This window comes from Epinephelus fuscoguttatus, linkage group LG17, assembly GCF_011397635.1.
Source record: "Epinephelus fuscoguttatus linkage group LG17, E.fuscoguttatus.final_Chr_v1".
NCBI classification, from domain to species: Eukaryota; Metazoa; Chordata; class Actinopteri; order Perciformes; family Serranidae; genus Epinephelus; species Epinephelus fuscoguttatus.
This window is the reverse complement of record NC_064768.1, coordinates 2,316,253-2,333,396: the sequence shown is the minus strand read 5'-3', so window position 1 is coordinate 2,333,396 and position 17,144 is coordinate 2,316,253. Positions and strand designations below refer to the sequence as shown.

General features: G+C 41.0%; 1 protein-coding gene across 2 annotated transcripts in view; it reads right to left on the bottom strand.

The window, feature by feature from the left end:
* The window catches only part of LOC125904253 (rho guanine nucleotide exchange factor 2-like), a 281,117-nt gene extending 265,087 nt beyond the window's left edge, over positions 1–16,030 (bottom strand). The window contains exon 1 of one of the 2 annotated variants that reach the window (XM_049601541.1): positions 15,822–16,030. In XM_049601541.1, the coding sequence (XP_049457498.1) occupies positions 15,822–15,884 (63 nt within the window). In that variant the 5' untranslated portion in view covers positions 15,885–16,030. Of the gene's footprint in view, positions 1–3,257; positions 3,768–15,821 lie in introns of those variants that run through there. The other variant, XM_049601542.1, reaches the window with a different exon arrangement.
* Positions 16,031–17,144: the final 1,114 nt, after the last annotated feature.

Sequence of the window (17,144 nt, the reverse complement as noted above, 5' to 3'; positions counted from 1 at the left end):
TCAAGATTTTCTTTTTTGATGAGAGGGTGAATGATGGCATGTTTAAAGCATGTATGGACGTAGCCGTTCACTAGAGAGCTATTGATTATTGAGAGAACACTGGGCCCAACAGAGTTCAACACTTCCTTAAATAGGTGAGAGGGGATAATATCCAAGGAACATGAACTCGGATTCTTAAGTGAAATGCTGTGTGTCAAAGCAGAGAGAGAAATTGAGTTGAAGTTGTTTAAAGTGGCGGAACATGAAGATGGCTCTGAAGGATCAACAGAAGGAGGTACAATCTGGGAACGAATACTGTCAATTTTGTTGATGAAAAATGTTAGAAAGTGTTCACAGGTATCTGGTCTAGCATCATTAGACTTTGTGAATACTGGTTTTTGTGTCAAATAAAACTTTGGGTCTGTGGACATGTTTGGATATGATATCTGAAAAGTATTTGGATCTCTCTGCTTTGACACATTTCTGGTAATTAAAAAGACACTGTCTCAGATGCTGGTAGGACACTTGTAATTTACCCTTCTTCCATTTCCTCTCTGCTCTTCTGCATTCCTGCCAAAGTGACCAAGTTGTGGAGTTGAACCAGGGCTGAGTTTTGGTTTTTCCTTTTATAACTTTAAGAGAATTGAGAATATTGCTGCATATGTGATTAAAATTATTTGCTTGCTCTTCAGTGCCTAGGTCACCAGGGGAAGCTTCAGAGAGGAGAGCAGAGGAAAAGGCATCAGAGAGCTGATGGATAGTGAGGGGAGTGATAGACCTAGAGTAGCTGCATGGTTGACTAGGTTTAGGAGCCTTGCAAGGAAGTGAGGTGGAGAACATAACAGGCCAATGATCAGACAGACCCGAATTGTTGATCTGGACAGATGGGACAGGGATAGCAGATGTTAAAAAAAGGTCCAGAGTATGACCATGTATGTGAGTGGGCTCCATGACCGACTAGGTAAGATTGAAAAAATCAATTAAATTCAGAAGGTCCCGGGGGAGTACATCAGATGGGCAGCAGACATGAATGTTAAAGTCTCCTAGGATCAGCACATGATCAGAATTAATGAGCACTAAGGATAGAAAGTGCGAGAACTCATTTATAAATTTTGGGTTGAATTTCAATCTTACACAGCATCAATTCAAAACTAGAGTACTTATTAGATGGCAGGAGTTTACAGTTAAAAACATCTTTAAAAACCACAGCAACACCCCCTCCCCGGCCAGTGGTGCACAGTGAGGTAAGAAATTTATAGTTTGGTGGACACAATTCAGAGAAGGAGCTGACATCACCAGGTCTTTGCCAGGTTTCTGTGAGAAATAGAAAGTCTAAGTTATGGGTTAAAAGATGAAGTCATTTAAAATGAAACTTTTGTTTTAGAGTGATCAGACATGAAGGAGGGTCATTTGTGTCACGGCGCTTGAAGTGACAACCATGGGTGAGCTGGGATGAATAAATGTGGGCCTTATGTAGATCAGATTGTTATAATTTGGGACGGGTCTATGAACAGAGACCCTTTTATTTGATCTGGGATTAGTGATAATAGAAATCAATGAGCCTTGACAATTTTTAGTTTTTGAGGGGAGGGCCAGTGAAAGTGGTGCTACCATTGGAAGCTGAAAGGGGGCGCTGTGGTCAGCAATAGCGTCCAGAAGTGAGGGGGGAGAGAAAGAGGGTGAGTGCGTACAGCTGGATGTGTTTACTGTCAGTTAAGCAGAGGTGGGTGCTCGACAGGACTTCACAGTCAAATCAGTATTAATTGATAAGAGCCGTGATCCTTCTCGGCTAGGATGCAGACTGTCCCTGCAAAACAACCGAGGTCTGCCCAGGACGGTGGTAAAGTTGTCAGCAAAGGGAACATTCCTGCTTAGACAGTAGCCCTTCAGCCACAAATGGAGTTCGCGGAGACGGCTGGTGGTGACGTCACCGAAACGAGGCTGGGGAAACGGGCCGGAAACAATTACCTGCTTCCAAGTGTCAAGCAGGCGGTCCAACAGGTGGATGAAGTCTTTCTTTAGAAGCTCTGACTTTTCTTGTTTTTGGTAGTTTATGCCGGCCTCGACAACCACCGTGGAGGCAGAGGTGTGCTGGGCTGTAGCCTGCAGGGTGGCAGATATAATATCCCTGACGGTTGCACCAGGGTGGCAGAAGGTCTGACCGTCACGGGAGGTGTGTCGGCGGCACAATGGAGCCTGCTGTAGATGCCCCAGGTGTCGCTGGACCCCATCCACTCCAAGCGCAGACGATGGGGTGGTGCCAGCCCGGGGTCCCCGGCCCAGTGGCGGTTCTAGGCCAGTTTCAATGGGGGGGCAAGCTAGGGCCAGTCCTTTTGATACAGGGGCACATACAAGTACGGTCAAATATCTAAGTCTGAACAATAAGATATATATATGTGTAAGGGGGTCCGGGGGCATGCTCCCCCGGGAGAAAATTTTGTATTTGATTTAAAGGCATCAATCTGGTGAATTCTGAGAGCAAAGTTATGATGGCAGAATATGCCTAGATTTCAACATCTTTGTGCTTTTTATGTGTGAAAAATGTTCTATTTTCACTGATAAAAACACTAGTTGTATGTTATGGTGAAGGGTTACACTTAAAATACGGCTAAGGATTAGTGGTTAAACATTTCAGTAATCAAAAGAAAAATGACTGACGTACTGATCTGCCTCTGGAGGGCTATTTTAATATTTAAAATCATGTGCAGACAAAATATTCTTTTAAAATTCTCACACTCACAAGTACAGTTCCAGATACGCAAAATAATACAAAATACGCAAAACGAAAGGAAAACAAAAGGTGAGATTCGAATAAATTAAAAACAAACAGGCACAAATTACTGCTTTCCTCTCTCCTCTAGATTTTCAAGTACAGCACCCTAAATCACAGCATTTCAAAAGCCCTCTGGTAATTGAATGCCTCTGGGACAGGCCCATTTATAGCAACCCACTGGATCCGTGGCGTGCGAGATCCGGCCGAGGCGCGGGTGCCGGAGCTAATAGCAGCCATTCAAGAAGCTGCTCCACCAGCCGCGGCCTAGAAGCGGCTCGGCGCTCCGCTCCCCTCAAATTACGCGCCGGGTCTATTTCTGACGGCGCGTCAATTTGCACGGACCAAATGAGTCAAACAGGAAGTCAGGCGCAGAAAAGACGAGAGTATCCAGTCGATTTTCAAAATAAAAGACCCATGAAAACTCCGGATCGTATTTCACATCACTACATCAACATGATGTGACAGGCATGAGTCAAATGAAAAGGAAAAAGTTTTCAGAGCTTACCTCAGTGGTGCTGTATGTTGCTGTGCAGGCTCAGAGTTGTCTTAAATACAGCCACACAATTCTCTACTGATGTGTTCTGGGTGTTTTCAAGAATGCTCACGAAGTGGATGTCAGTATTCCTCAATGTTCCGCTTAGAAATGCGGTCTGCTCTATCAACTCAGGCTCACATTAGCGCTAGGAGAGCGACGTCTGTGGTGAGGCCGGGGAGGGTGAGGGGGAGGGAGGGGAGAGCCGAAGAATTCCCAGTAGGAGCTCCAGCCGGTGCGCTACAGGGTGACGTTCATTTACCGGAGGCATTTTATATCTGGCCAATTTTTGGAGACTGTGGCAGGGCAAATTAGTCAGTGTATGGGAAACACTAAACACTAGAAAACTCAGGCCCTTTTCCTTCTTGTGTGGTGTATTCTGCATGATTCACTGCGTGCGCCTCTTTAAGTGGTCCGACCGGCAACCTGTTGAGACGATTTAGTTCCGCGTTCCCCCTCCGACTCCTCGGCGGGGGGGCCACAGGGGGGGCCGGACTCGGAGTTACGGGGGCACTGGCCCCTGCTGGCCATTGGGAACTAATGATGAACTAACTATTAGTTAATGGTCAGTTCTTTGTTAACTCATGATCAAATTTCATAGAGGGGTTAATAACGACTTAATAATTAGTGAACTAGTTACTTCATCAGTACAGAATCATTACTCAATAACCTGTCCATTAGTTAACCTTTTTATGTCCTAAAGTAAAGTGACTTCATGAGTAGTCTATCATTACTTCAACATCATCTTTACAATTAGTTCCTTAACAAAAAAAATCACAGACAGCAGGATTCTTCAGAAGAGTTTAATTCATTATTTTCAGACCATATACACATTAATATGATCATCCATGTTAGTCTGTACAAGGTGCTGACACACCAAACCGACATCAAAGAACTAGCATCAATTCCATTAAATTTTCCCTTAATCAAAGGGCAATCAAAACCATTAATATTTGTGATCATTTTAATATTTTCTTGTAAACTCTTATCCCCCCTGGCATATGTGATATATGACATATATGTGTAATGTTGAAGATCTGCATTCTGTAAACTTCCTGTCTTAAATAAAGTTGTGAAAAAAAAGACTACTTCCGACAGCTAAGTAGCACGTACGTTCTGCACCTGCGTGAAAGGTAATAACGCAAAAAGGGAAAGTGGAAGTCCGTTGAATGCATGAGATCAACAAAGTAGCACGGAGTGACAGAGTGATACATCCTGTCAGCCGAGGGGTTTCCTATCTGTGCAGCACCAAAGCACCCCCATGGACTATTACATCCAGACGGTCTTGGTGTTTCCTCCGCAGGCTCCACTCCACTCAGCTTCACTCAGCTGCCCGGCAAACCCGCTGCTTCTTCCCATTTTAACCTGAATAACAAACCAGGGCTCGGTGCTCCGGTTGAATCCAAACGGAGAGTCGGGGTTAGCTGGGAAGCTAGCGGAGGCTAACTGGCTGTGCTTCCCTCCGGTCTTGCTGCGGCTAACGCTCCGCTAGCCGCTCCCAGCTAGCTCCGGTTTGTTATTCAGGTTAAAGTGGGAAGAAGCAGCGGATCTGTCGGGCAGCTGAGTGAAGTGGAGCCTGAGGAGGAAGCACCGGTTAGCCCTGGTTTCACTACAGGCAGATTCACTCGCTACAGGGGCGAGGATATAAAACCATAACAGCCAGTCAGAGGGATCTCTCTCACCGACAAGTTCCGCTGCCGATTCAACATCCTCAATCGGCCGAAAATTTGGAAAGAATGATGAACTAACTATTAGTTAGTGGTCAGTTCTTCAGTAACTCCTAATCAAATTTCAGAGGAGTAGTTACTGAGGAACTAATGAGGAACTCTATTACTTAATCATTACCTACCTTTTTTGTGTACCCTAAGTAAAATGAGACATCAAAATGAGTAGGTAATGATTCAGTAATCATTACCTACTCATTAGTTACTCTTTTTGTGTACCCTCAAGTAAAGTGAGACATCAAAATGAGTAGGTAATGATTCCCTACTCATTACCTACTCATTTTGATGTCTCACTGTGTATACTGTGTCTTCACTGAAAATACCCCTCAAAACATACATTTACAGAAAGGCTTTGTCTAGTTTCTATGCCTCTTTTATTAATTTCATTAGTTATTTATTTCTCTATATTTATTTCATTTATTTTTTTTATATTTATTTATTATTTTTACACACTCTGTTTAATCTGGTCTAAGACTACTGTAAAACTTAAATCAAAAGCGTAGTCCCAATTAAACACCCATCCCTTTAATTAGCCTGGTGTGGCTACACATTTTGACAAATAAGTACCTGTCTCAATTAGAGACGTCTGGTTACCAAGCAGTTTTGTTTTGTTTGTTTGTTTGTTTTTGTTTTTTTCCTCAGATGTTTAAAACTGGGTTGTTGGCTAAGTCAAATTATGTGTCCATTCCTTGTTTACCCTGTAAGTTATTTATATTCCCTTAATCCATAAGGGTCCTTAAATTTAAAGAATCTGAGTTGTGAGTAATGTTTTAACGGTATGTTCAATGTTTTTTTTTGTTTGTTTGTTTTTTTATTTTATGTATGTATGTTTATTTGTTCATTTTAAGGATCCCCATGCCTTGGCAATCCGCTAGTCTTCCTGGGGTCCCCGCCTTACATACAATATATTACACTACATTACATATACAACATACAATTTCATCAATTTACATTATAAAATACAAAACTTATGTTTATATGAAATTTAAACAGAAAAAAAGAAAATAAAGAAGAAAGATTGGATTTTTTAAGTTAAAGGACAACTTCGGTATTTTTCAACCTGGGCCCTATTTCCCCATGTGTATATGTGTGTATGATTCATAGGTACAACTCGTACTAAAATTGGTTCAGTATTGAGGGAGGCGGATGCAGCTGGCAGCTGCGAAATGAGCTGAAACGGTAAGGGGGCAAATGCGTCCCGTATAAGTTTGTGCATTAAAAGTGCTTTTATTCGCCACTGACCGGTTCAGATCACCAGTGCTATCTCTGTAGATAGCATACTAAGCGTTTCGAACATTGTTTATATAACATTACCTCCACTGTGTCTGTAGCTCTCTCTACTCATGGTACAGCCGTTTTCTTGAGGAAGAGGTGTTTCGGGATTGGATGTCTTCTCTTCTTCGGCTGGCAGTAGTCATCTTGGGAGAAGTGAGCACTGCAGACCCGGTGGTCTGCAAGGCGCAGTGTCCGGACAGGAGTGTTAGCATCCATTTGTAGCACAACTAGCCACAACTTCAGCATCTCGCCGTCCGACAAAGGCAGCCTGTGAAAGCTGTATGGAGTGTTGCGCAACATCCTGTTCTTGCAATTCGGATAAGCACAAACACGAACCACTGTTTTCAATCCATGCAGTAAAACTCTCAACTGTACTCCGGGACAACCAGCACCACTCTGAGCGGCGCTCAGCACGGCTCCTGTGTTTTCTTCCGGCAACGAGCAAAGCTCTCGTGAGATGATGTCACAGCCGGGAGGAGGTGAAGGGTCAGGGAAACGCTTAGTATGCTATCTACAGAGATAGCACTGGCGATCTGAACCAGTCAGTGGAGAAAAAAAGGGACGGGACGCCTCCCTCAATACTGAGCCAATTTTAGAACAAGTTGTACCTATGAATCATACGCACACATACACATGGGGAAATAGGGCCCAGGTTGAAAAATACCTAAGTTATCCTTTTATGATGCAGCTAAAAAATGTGGCCATGGTTGAAAAAATCCTCTGCTCAATGGTGAGCCAAGAAAGGCCAGAATGCAACTTTTCAGTGCTAGTTCTTATTGAGCAGCCCAGAACAAGTCTAGCAGCCCTGTTTTGTGAGACTTGTAATTTTGCAAGATTAGTTTTGGATGCAGACGACCATACTATTGAACAACAGTCCAAGTGGCTCAAAATTAATGATTTGGACACTTGACCCAGCATGTGTGATTGTACATAAGGAGAGCACTTTCTTGTAACTGCAATGCCTCGGCCCATTTTACTGACAACTGCATTGATGTGCTCTGTCCATGATAGATGACTATCAAGGACTAGGCCCAGCAATTTAGCTTTGTCCACCTGTTTTATGGGTTCACCAGATATGGATAGCTCCACTTTAATTAAATTTATATTGTGACCCAAAAACAATACCTTTACATTTGGACATATTTAGGACAAATTTATTTGTTTTAATCCAGTCATATATGATATTTAACTCACGAGACAAAACTTGGTTTAATTCTTGACATGTAGTTGCTGCATCATCTGGATATTTCTGAGCTTTGGGTGGCATCTTGTGGAGAAAACTCAGATGCACCTCTGTCAGTGGCTTGAGTTTCCAACACAGAGGAGTAGGCCTTGATTTCGGGAATCTGTCCAAAATCCCTCTTTGTGAACTGCATCCACGGCTCTTAACTCCACAAAAGACTTGTATAACTGTGTTTAACTTGCACAAATGAGTATTTGATCAGTATTTGATTAGTATTAAAGAGTATTTGTTGATTTAAGCAGCAGGGCAGAGGAGAGCATGTGACATGCAGCCTCCACATCAGCCTTCCTTGTTGCTTTTATTTTGATGGTGAATGTCATATTACTGCATATCTCTAACTCAGCTCTACTGCATGTCACTAACTCTGCTTCTTCTCCGGAGCCTTTGTGCACCACTGTCTCGCAGGTTAACTCATATCGCATCTCCTTCTGGATGGTGTGTGGTGGTTGTGCTGCTGCTGTGGTCCTGCCTGATGCCTCCTGCTACTGCTGTTATTATTAGTCATACTTTTACTGTTATTATACACATATGATTATTGTCACATACATATACTATCATACATTAATATATACCTACAAACATAATTGTCCCACAATTACCATTATTAGTATTATATTATTACTTAAATTAATGTTATTGTAGCTATTGTCATTACTGTCTGCCCTGCATCTCTCTCTGTCTCTCTCTGTCTCAGTTTCTCTCTCTGTCTCTCTTTATGTATCATTTTGTCATATGGATTACTACAAATATATAACGTTGATGTGTTCTGTATGACATCTATTGCACATCTGTCTGTCCTGGAAGAGGGATCCCTCCTCAGTTGCTCTTCCTGAGGTTTCTACCATATGTTTTCCCCGTTAAAGGGTTTTTCTTTATCGGCTGTGAGGGTTCAAAGGACAGAGGGATTTCATATGCTGTAGCCCTCTGAGGCAAATTGTGATTTGTGATATTAGGCTTTTTTAAATAAAATTGAATTGAACTGAATTGAGCTGAACTGAACTGAACTGAACTGAACTGAACGGAATTGAATTGAATTGAATTGAATTGAATTGAATTGAATACTATTTTATCTGTCCCATAAAGCACTCTGTAACTAAGTTTTGAAAGGTGCTATGCAAATAAAGTCATTATTATTATTATCATTATTATTATTATTATTATTATTATTATTATTATCATTATTATGTTAGGTTACAACCTAATTTACCTTTTGGGCCACAGATTAAAGAAAACAACAGCCTGAGTTTAGCCAAAACTAGCAGTTAATGTTCGTCTGACTGGCAGTGACATGTTGCAGTTGGGTAACAGTAGATTTGGTTTCTCAAAGACATTAGCAAAGCAGCAACTCATCACATAAAGTAAGCACAGCAGTAACATCAGTTAGGTCAAACAAAAGATATTCAATTAGACTATCTTTAAATGCTACAGTTACGGCTGAAGATGACAACAGAAATAAACAAGTTTGCAGATTTTACATATCTCCACAATTTAAATCAATTGCCATTGTCTCGTTGGATGTGATTGTTGTCGATAGCATGAAATTGCATTGATACGGTCTTCTGTCACACTGACACAAAAATAAAACTGGGACTATCATGTTGTGTGTACCTATTTGCAACCTTTCCTTACAGGTGGATAAAAGCCTTAAACTGCACTGATTTAGGATTCTGAAGAGACACTATTATTTTTTTATTTGAACTTTTATCTACCCAGGATAGGTTGCCTGAGCTCATATGCTCACTTACAGCAACACCCTGCTTCACTCTGATAATGCTGATACTCACTGATGTTTAAAAGACATTTTTCAATTTCAGAAACTTAGGAAATACAAAGGAACTACAATTCAGATTCTTCTTTCAAACACTGTTGTCATTTTGGTATGGATCTATAAAGCATTATGAAATCTGACCTTATAACACATTATGTTCCCCACTTATACATTGTAAACCTTGTTATAGGTTGTCACTGATGATTATAAACACTTAAAAAAATTCACAGAGCCTTATAAATGCATTATAATATCTTGAGATAATATAATGCATATAATTCATTACATGCATGACCTTCATAGAAAGTGATATAGATTCATCTTTTCAGTAAAAAACTGTTAAGCCCGAAAGTCCTCCAATTGGGGGACTTTGAGAGTGACCTTGCAAACACAGTGTGAAACAATGCACTGATCACAAAGAATATAGTGATGTTGCACATCAAATTAAACAGCAGAACCTGGGCTACAAGGCTGTAAAAACCCTCTTTACATGCCCAAAACACAGCTCATACAACAACTAAATAAACAACAACAAATCCAACTCCATACAGCACCAATATCCCGACCCACTCGGTATATTTCAGGCTCTAACTCAACCACAAGTTATTCACAACACATGCCGTTCATTTCAAATGAAAGCTGAGACTCCGCTGTTTCCACACACATGCGCCAAAGCACTCTACCCCAAAGCATCAGAGAGCTAGAGGCCAAAGGAAAACAACAACAGAAATCTTTTTGCCAAATTTCACTGAAAACTTGATGGCCGGAGGTTCCGGGGGAAGCATAACAGTTAGGTTTGTTCAAGATGAGCCAGGCCTGCGCAGATTTGACCACTGGCGATCGGCGCACAATGCATGCCGGTTAGTTTTGTGTCCGACTTCATCCCGACTTTCTCTGATGTATTACAATAGTGGACGGCGATAATATTGCGAGGCGGCCACAGTTTTTAGAGCCAGGCACTGCAGTTGCTCTCCACCGACTGTACCGCCTGGCTCTCACCTGATCTAACAGCTGATTCGTTTAGATGTTGACTCAACAATATGACGTTTTAGATAAACTATTCATTTTTGTTGAATTTTAGAGATTAAGATTGTATTTGTCTGATTTGAAGGTTTATTCTGTAACAGAAAACGTGTGACTGATGGTGAAGTTTAGTTGTCAGAGACTAAATACATTCATCCTAAACTATACAGAGTCTACTGTATATTAACTGATAAAGAGGTGAGGCACCGCTCCATACTCAGTCCAAGAAGCTGTGGAAGTGCTCGCCAAACAGGCCTTCAGCCTTATCAGCCGCGTGGCAGAGGTGAGCTGGAATACCCGATAGGCGCGAGGACAAAGTTTTCCCGTCTTGTTGTTTCATTCATCCACAAAAACAAACACATGTGCGAGCCAGGTAAGCGTCTTTACGACAGTACGCGCTAGAGCTCATGGGAAATGTAGGCTTCATTCCGGCAAAACACTACCACTTTTGTCCACAGGGTCGCCAAAATCAACTCAAAATGAAAGTTCCTTGTAGGGGCTTTAATGAAAGTTGTTGTCTTGTATTTTTTGTCCTTTAGTCAAACAGTTTATTAATTATTAAATTAAAGTTTATTTAGCCTGTGTAGTTGAGGGGACAGGTCAAACTGATATGATGCTGATTTATAGGAGAATTCATGTCAAATGGAGGATAAACCATGAACATAAACTACAGATCACCTGTAAAGCATTTTAATAAATTAATCTATCATAATTAAAACAACTGGGGACTGAAAACAAACTGATATATGAGTCTGATCACTTTTTTAATGAATTGACATCATTCCAGACAGGATGTAAGTGTGTCTGTGACTTCCTGTATGGACTGAAGGCTGCTGGAAACTGTCAGGAAACTGTCCGACTCCGACTTTTTGTCACCGCCCCCCGCTGCGGCCACCTGTTCTTGTCTACTTTCCAGGCAAGGCGCAGTTCATCTCGAACGGGCCTAACGACCACTCACAGCAGCCGACATCTCCCCCACAACACGTTCTGCTGACTCTGATTGGCTTACAGTGCTATCAATCTCGTTTTGGTGGGTATAGCGTCATTCTATTGTCTCTAACGAATTAAATGAGGTGTCAATCACTCAAATCGGCCAAGCCGTCACGGAGATACGGGTCTCCAAAGCTCAGAATAGAAACTCAGTTTCAAATGTAGTAGTTGTGTATTGGTCAGTTTGGAGTGGGAAATAGAGGAAAAAAACGAAACGGACAGTTGTATGTGTATATCCTAAACATAATTAGGGATTTACAGAAACAAAAAATGAAAGATATAGGATATAGGATCCCTTTACCATGACACCAAAAGTATTCAAATAGACCTTGTGGTTGCAGAGATATATTCATTTCATTATGGGTATGCAATTTTCGAGCAGAGGCCATAAAATAGGCTAAGTTTTGAGAAGGTTAAGTGAAGTGCAAGTCTTCACTAGCCAAACCTGCTTGTATCCATGTTCAGCACAGAATCTCTTTAAGATAAAATTTGACTTGATATCCATAACCACATCCTCAGCTTGGAGGTACCCCACATCCTCTTTTGTGAGAAATGGATCCATCACCCATGTGTCTTTTGTCTTTGTCTTTTGCAAGTTAGTAAACAGTAGAAAACAGCATGGAGGCCTGTGAAAACTTAACTGTGTTTTTTTCTTTTTATATCTCTTACACTGACGTTGGAGCGATGCTTAAGCGGATGTAGACAGTACTTTGTGGTGGCGCATCGCTGCATCTTGCTGGTTAAGGGGCTAGAATTAGTATGTTCACCCAGTTATTGTGGTAGCAGGGTTTTGGGCAGTGGAAGGGGGTTTTATACGAAGTTCAATATGGTCGCTCTCTAAAACAGGAAACATATCAACAGGGGAACAGACTTGAGCACAACACCAGGAAAGAAACCTAAAATCTCCTGTGCAGAGACTTATCAGTACAGACCAAGAGGTTTTGAATGTAAACTGGACTCTGGAACTTCCTTCCACTAAAGGTGTGTTCACACTGGACTTTTTTTTTTTTTTCGCTGTCGCTTGGTTCGCTCCTTTGATATCGCTCAGTTGCAATTGCTCGTCAATGTGCCAGAAATCAACAGACTTCCTTTTTCGCTTTAATGACGTCATTGAAGCAATCAGGGTATTTCGGGGGGCTGTGGTGCTTTACTGTCATGACATGTCAGCTTAATTAAAAGTATAGCTGCAAATTAAAGCAACAATAGATGTAAACACACACAGACACAATGCTTCTGTGATCAGTTCCCTAATTTAATTTTAATAATTTTTCAATCTTCTCCAATTTCTCATTTTATTTTATGGAAGTGATCAGTGTAAGTGCACTTGTCCTAGAACCGCCACAACGGTTTTTATAATGCAAATAACTCTGTTTAGATAAAACCTACAAGCTTCTCTTCCTATGACTTTTTCTAAAAATGTGTCTTGTATGTTTTCTGAAGCCTTTGAGTTACAAAAATGAAACACACTAGACTTCTGAGCATTTATACCACTGACCGCAGCAGCGGCTGAAAATTATACATTTTGATACATACAGGTAGGCTATATTGCAAAACTCTGTAAAAGTACACCAAAGCATACATTTTCGTTTCCAAATATTTATTTGAAGACGAAACCATTCATACGATCAATAAAAAAAACACTTTGTTAATAATAAAAAATGAATGTAATCTCAACAGTGACCGCGCCGAGAAGATTGAAAAATTATTAAAATTAAATTAGGGAACCGATCACAGTTGTATTGTGTCTGTGTGTTTTTACATCTATTGTAGCTTTTAATTTGCAGCTATACTTTTAATGAAGCTGACATGTCATTACAATCAAGCACCCCCCCAGGATTCCAGGATTACGGCAGCCAATTAGCATTGAGCTGCAAGCAACAGGACCCAGCGAAATACAGCTCCAGATGGGATTTCTCATCTCAAGCGACAAGCAAAATTTCGCTCTCTCGCTCTGTCGCTGTCGCTTGGAGCCCGAGCGATTTTTCTCCCGGGTGAATATACGCTCAATCGCTCATTTGCATTGACTTTGTATGTAAACTCTAGCGCAAAAAAAAACAGGTCCGGTGTGAACACACTTTAACAAATATTATTGCATGTTTCACAAGCACGAATGCAGTGTCAGCCAATGCAAGTTGGCCTACAAGCTAACAAGCTAACCAGCAACATTAAAAAAAGATGCCAGCCACACATACTATTCTGATACGTCTGCTAGTCACCAATTTTGGTGCACAACAAACTCACTCTAGCCAACTTTATGCACACTGCTCTTTCATCAGTCTACCTGAACAAGCAGAGCTTAAGAAAGTGGGAAGTGAAAGTGAAACCCACTGCAAGCAGATTTCTCAGTGAGGGAGAAAGAGTAGATTGGCTTCCAACTCCTTTTTAGACTTTTTTTTTAACTATTATGTGAGAAAGGCATGTCAAACAAATTACTAGTATAAGTATTTCTTAATGTGTCTGTTGAGGACACTAATTATTCTCCTAGACTTAATTTTTGCAGTGCAAAAATCTTCTGTACTTTTTCCTGATCTGATTTTGAAGATCAATAAAAAGCACCAACACTAGACCCTAAGACAGTGGACACACTTTGGTATCTGTCTGCAGTGTCTTGTGAGCCTCTTCCTTGCACAGCTGCCAAAAGTCCATATGGTGTGTGGCCAAGCTCTTGCTATTTTTACCACAGCCTGTAAGGTTTTGTTCAGTTTGTCAGAGAGACACTTGCTCACCAGTACTTGTATCATGCAGCAAAATACTGCAGTGGAGCTCCTTCTCCCTCAAACAGCGACTGAAGCTCTTTTTTTCCCCGATATAAGGCATCCATCCGTGCAGCATCCAACTAGTTTGTATACTAGTATTGCGTCCTGTGCCACAGTAGTATTTTCAGCCAACTGGATAGAATAAAAGACATTCTGTCCACCACTGTCCAACAACAATATGTTGTTGGACAGTGGTACAATCTTAAATTTGTCAGCCACCTGAGGTCCAATTTTCCGCCATTTTACCTCAAGCCCTTTGGGCAGCATTTTTGGAATGTTGTGTGGCATTTTGCGTATGCAGTAAGGAGATCTGTTGCCTTTTGGTCACTTCCAGTCCTTGGAAAACCTTTTCTAAGCTCTTGGGCCTGGTTGCCATCACAAGTTCCCATTTTCACTGGAAAAACTCTGTGGTTTTCCACCATTTTAGGGTGTTTGGTAGTCTGGTGTCATGTCAGCTTACAGTTTCATTTTTTCATTCATCAATATGTCACTGCAAATGACACAGCCATGAAGCCATGGTCAATATAACTGCCCTGGTAAGTCCTCTTGTACTTTTTGACACCCTCTCCCTGATGCTTGGCCATTGCTCCATTAGCTGTTTGACTGTTTTAATACATACTTTAATTTACATACTTTTGCAGTGCAGAAGTAGGTTATTTAGCTAGCTTGCTACATGAAAGGCTCTGTTTAATAAGGCTTGTGCACACATGTATGACATACCCCTATCCTCGCAGTTGTCACATATGTGTGACATGCACTGAATTGGTCATTGTTATTGCCAATTGTATACAGGCACCTTAGAGCAAAAACTCATTACAGTCAACTACTGGGGCTTCCATAAGGAGAGCTCAGGAGGAACAGTGCAGTGGTGGGATTTGTCTTCATATCTATTTATCAAGCTCAGAGAACAAATGGTGTAATAATTAAACATTGATTTTGGATTATTATTATCATCTATTATATGATATTTGAATTTCCCCTCTGGGGGATCAATAAAGTGTATCTTATCTTTACATTTGATTAAATTATAAAAGCAATCATAAATGCAATAGGACTGAGAGCAACTCCAGGAGAAATGACGAAGTTATGGAGGAGAGAGAGAGTAAAGGATCAGGTGGAAGGTGGAGATGGTGTGCAGCTGGTGGCCCACAAGAACTGCAAAGTTCATGACCTTCGTGAACCTAGCAAATCATGTAATCAACCTTTTTTGTGTGACCCTTCCATATGCCCTGAGTACTTTTTTCAAAATATATTTATTTATACACATTTTTTAGGCCTACAACATTCTCAAAGAAAGCAGTAATATCACACACACACCCACTGCCATTTCTATGGCAACAGTTGCTATAGTCAAATATCCAGTGAGCAAGCACACTGTGTACAAGCAAACATACATACACACCACCACCTACATTAATGTGCAACCAATGCAGCTATATCAGGGCCTGAGAGGCCTGTTCTTCTGTTGTAAAGAGTAGGCCCTGTGTCAAATAGAGGAAATGTTTTATGGCTGAGTGTAAAAACAGGCAATGACACAGTGACATAGAGAGAGGGGGGAAGTGAAAAAAACAAAGAGGAAAAGAAAAAAAATCGACATGGTACAACTTCGTAATTATCTTATCTGTTTTTTTACCTGTCCAAAGAAAACATTGTATGTTTAGCAGAGCCTGAACAGTCAGATGCCACCACCTGATGTTAACGTCTTCAGTATTACACTCAACAAGGTACATTCAATGCCAGTGTATAATGCCAACTCACCCTCAGGTTGATCTCCCTTGTCCTCTCTTGTCGCAGCTTCGACAGATTAGCAACTCTGGACATTGTGACAGTCAGAAAATACAATATCCAATATTAATGATAAACGCTTCTCTGTGGATCCCCTCAGATCCCTACCGAAGACAAAAAAAACTAAAAATCTTTCCTCACTGGCCAACAGCGATGTGCTTCTGCTTCTAGTGAAGTGGCTGTTCCTGTGAGAAATCTGACTTCTGAATCATCACCGCCCCCTCACACACAGACACACAGACACAGACACAGACACACACAGACACACACAGACACACACACACACACTGGTTTCCAAGTGGAATGGGGACCAACTTTGTGATCATCAACTTTAGCTTTAGCATTGTTAGCTTTTACACCCCTAAATGGGGACTACTGGGTAATCCAGTAAACATGGTACAGGGGGGGCTGATTTGCATACATTTGCATAATTCATACAGTTTCCCATGTGACTATTGGGGTCATATTTTTACATTAACATGGCCACTGCATATACTGCTGAACTAGCCTGCTCCGTGGCAGGCTAACTGAGAAGCTAGTGCTGCATGTCAACATGTCAAAGAATCCCAAAAGACAGTTTTGTATAGCACATTTTCATGCAGGAAACACTTTTATGCCATGTTTCAGACCAAGCATGAATTTACATGTTTAATTTAGTTCTAAAGAACATAATAATAAAAAATTGTTTTTAAAAATGTCTTACCACTTTTACTGTCTTAAAAATCCAAATGATGATTTGACAAAGGCTGACCTATTTCAGTTAATCCCCATTTTATTCATGAGCACCCTTGTTTAGTCACCCTAACATCCAGGCCTTGAGCCTGACTGTTTGAATCACCCCAAAGAACATCCACAACATTTACAGGTATAACTATGGACCCTTACGGGATAGAACTGAAGAAGAGAATGTTTTTATGACGTAATGAGATACAACTGTCTAAACTCAATTCCGAACACTAAGGTTTCATTATATCTAAAAACCCACTTATATAGAAATGACAAATAAGTCTTTTGTCAAAAGAACTTTATTTGGTAACACTTCATAAGTCAGCCCGTGTTTTAGAGTGTATCTCTTGTTAGCATATAACTCCCGGGAACTTACATGTACTTTCCTGGGAGTTAGAGCATAATTCCTCCCGGTCACTTACCACATACTTTCCAGGGAGTTAGTGTATAATGACGTGGTCACTTACCACATACTTCCCCGGGAGTTAGAGTATCCCTCACGGTCATTTACCACATATACTTTCCTTGCTTCCTTTTGCCCTGCTCATGGCAGTTGATTCAGTCACTTTT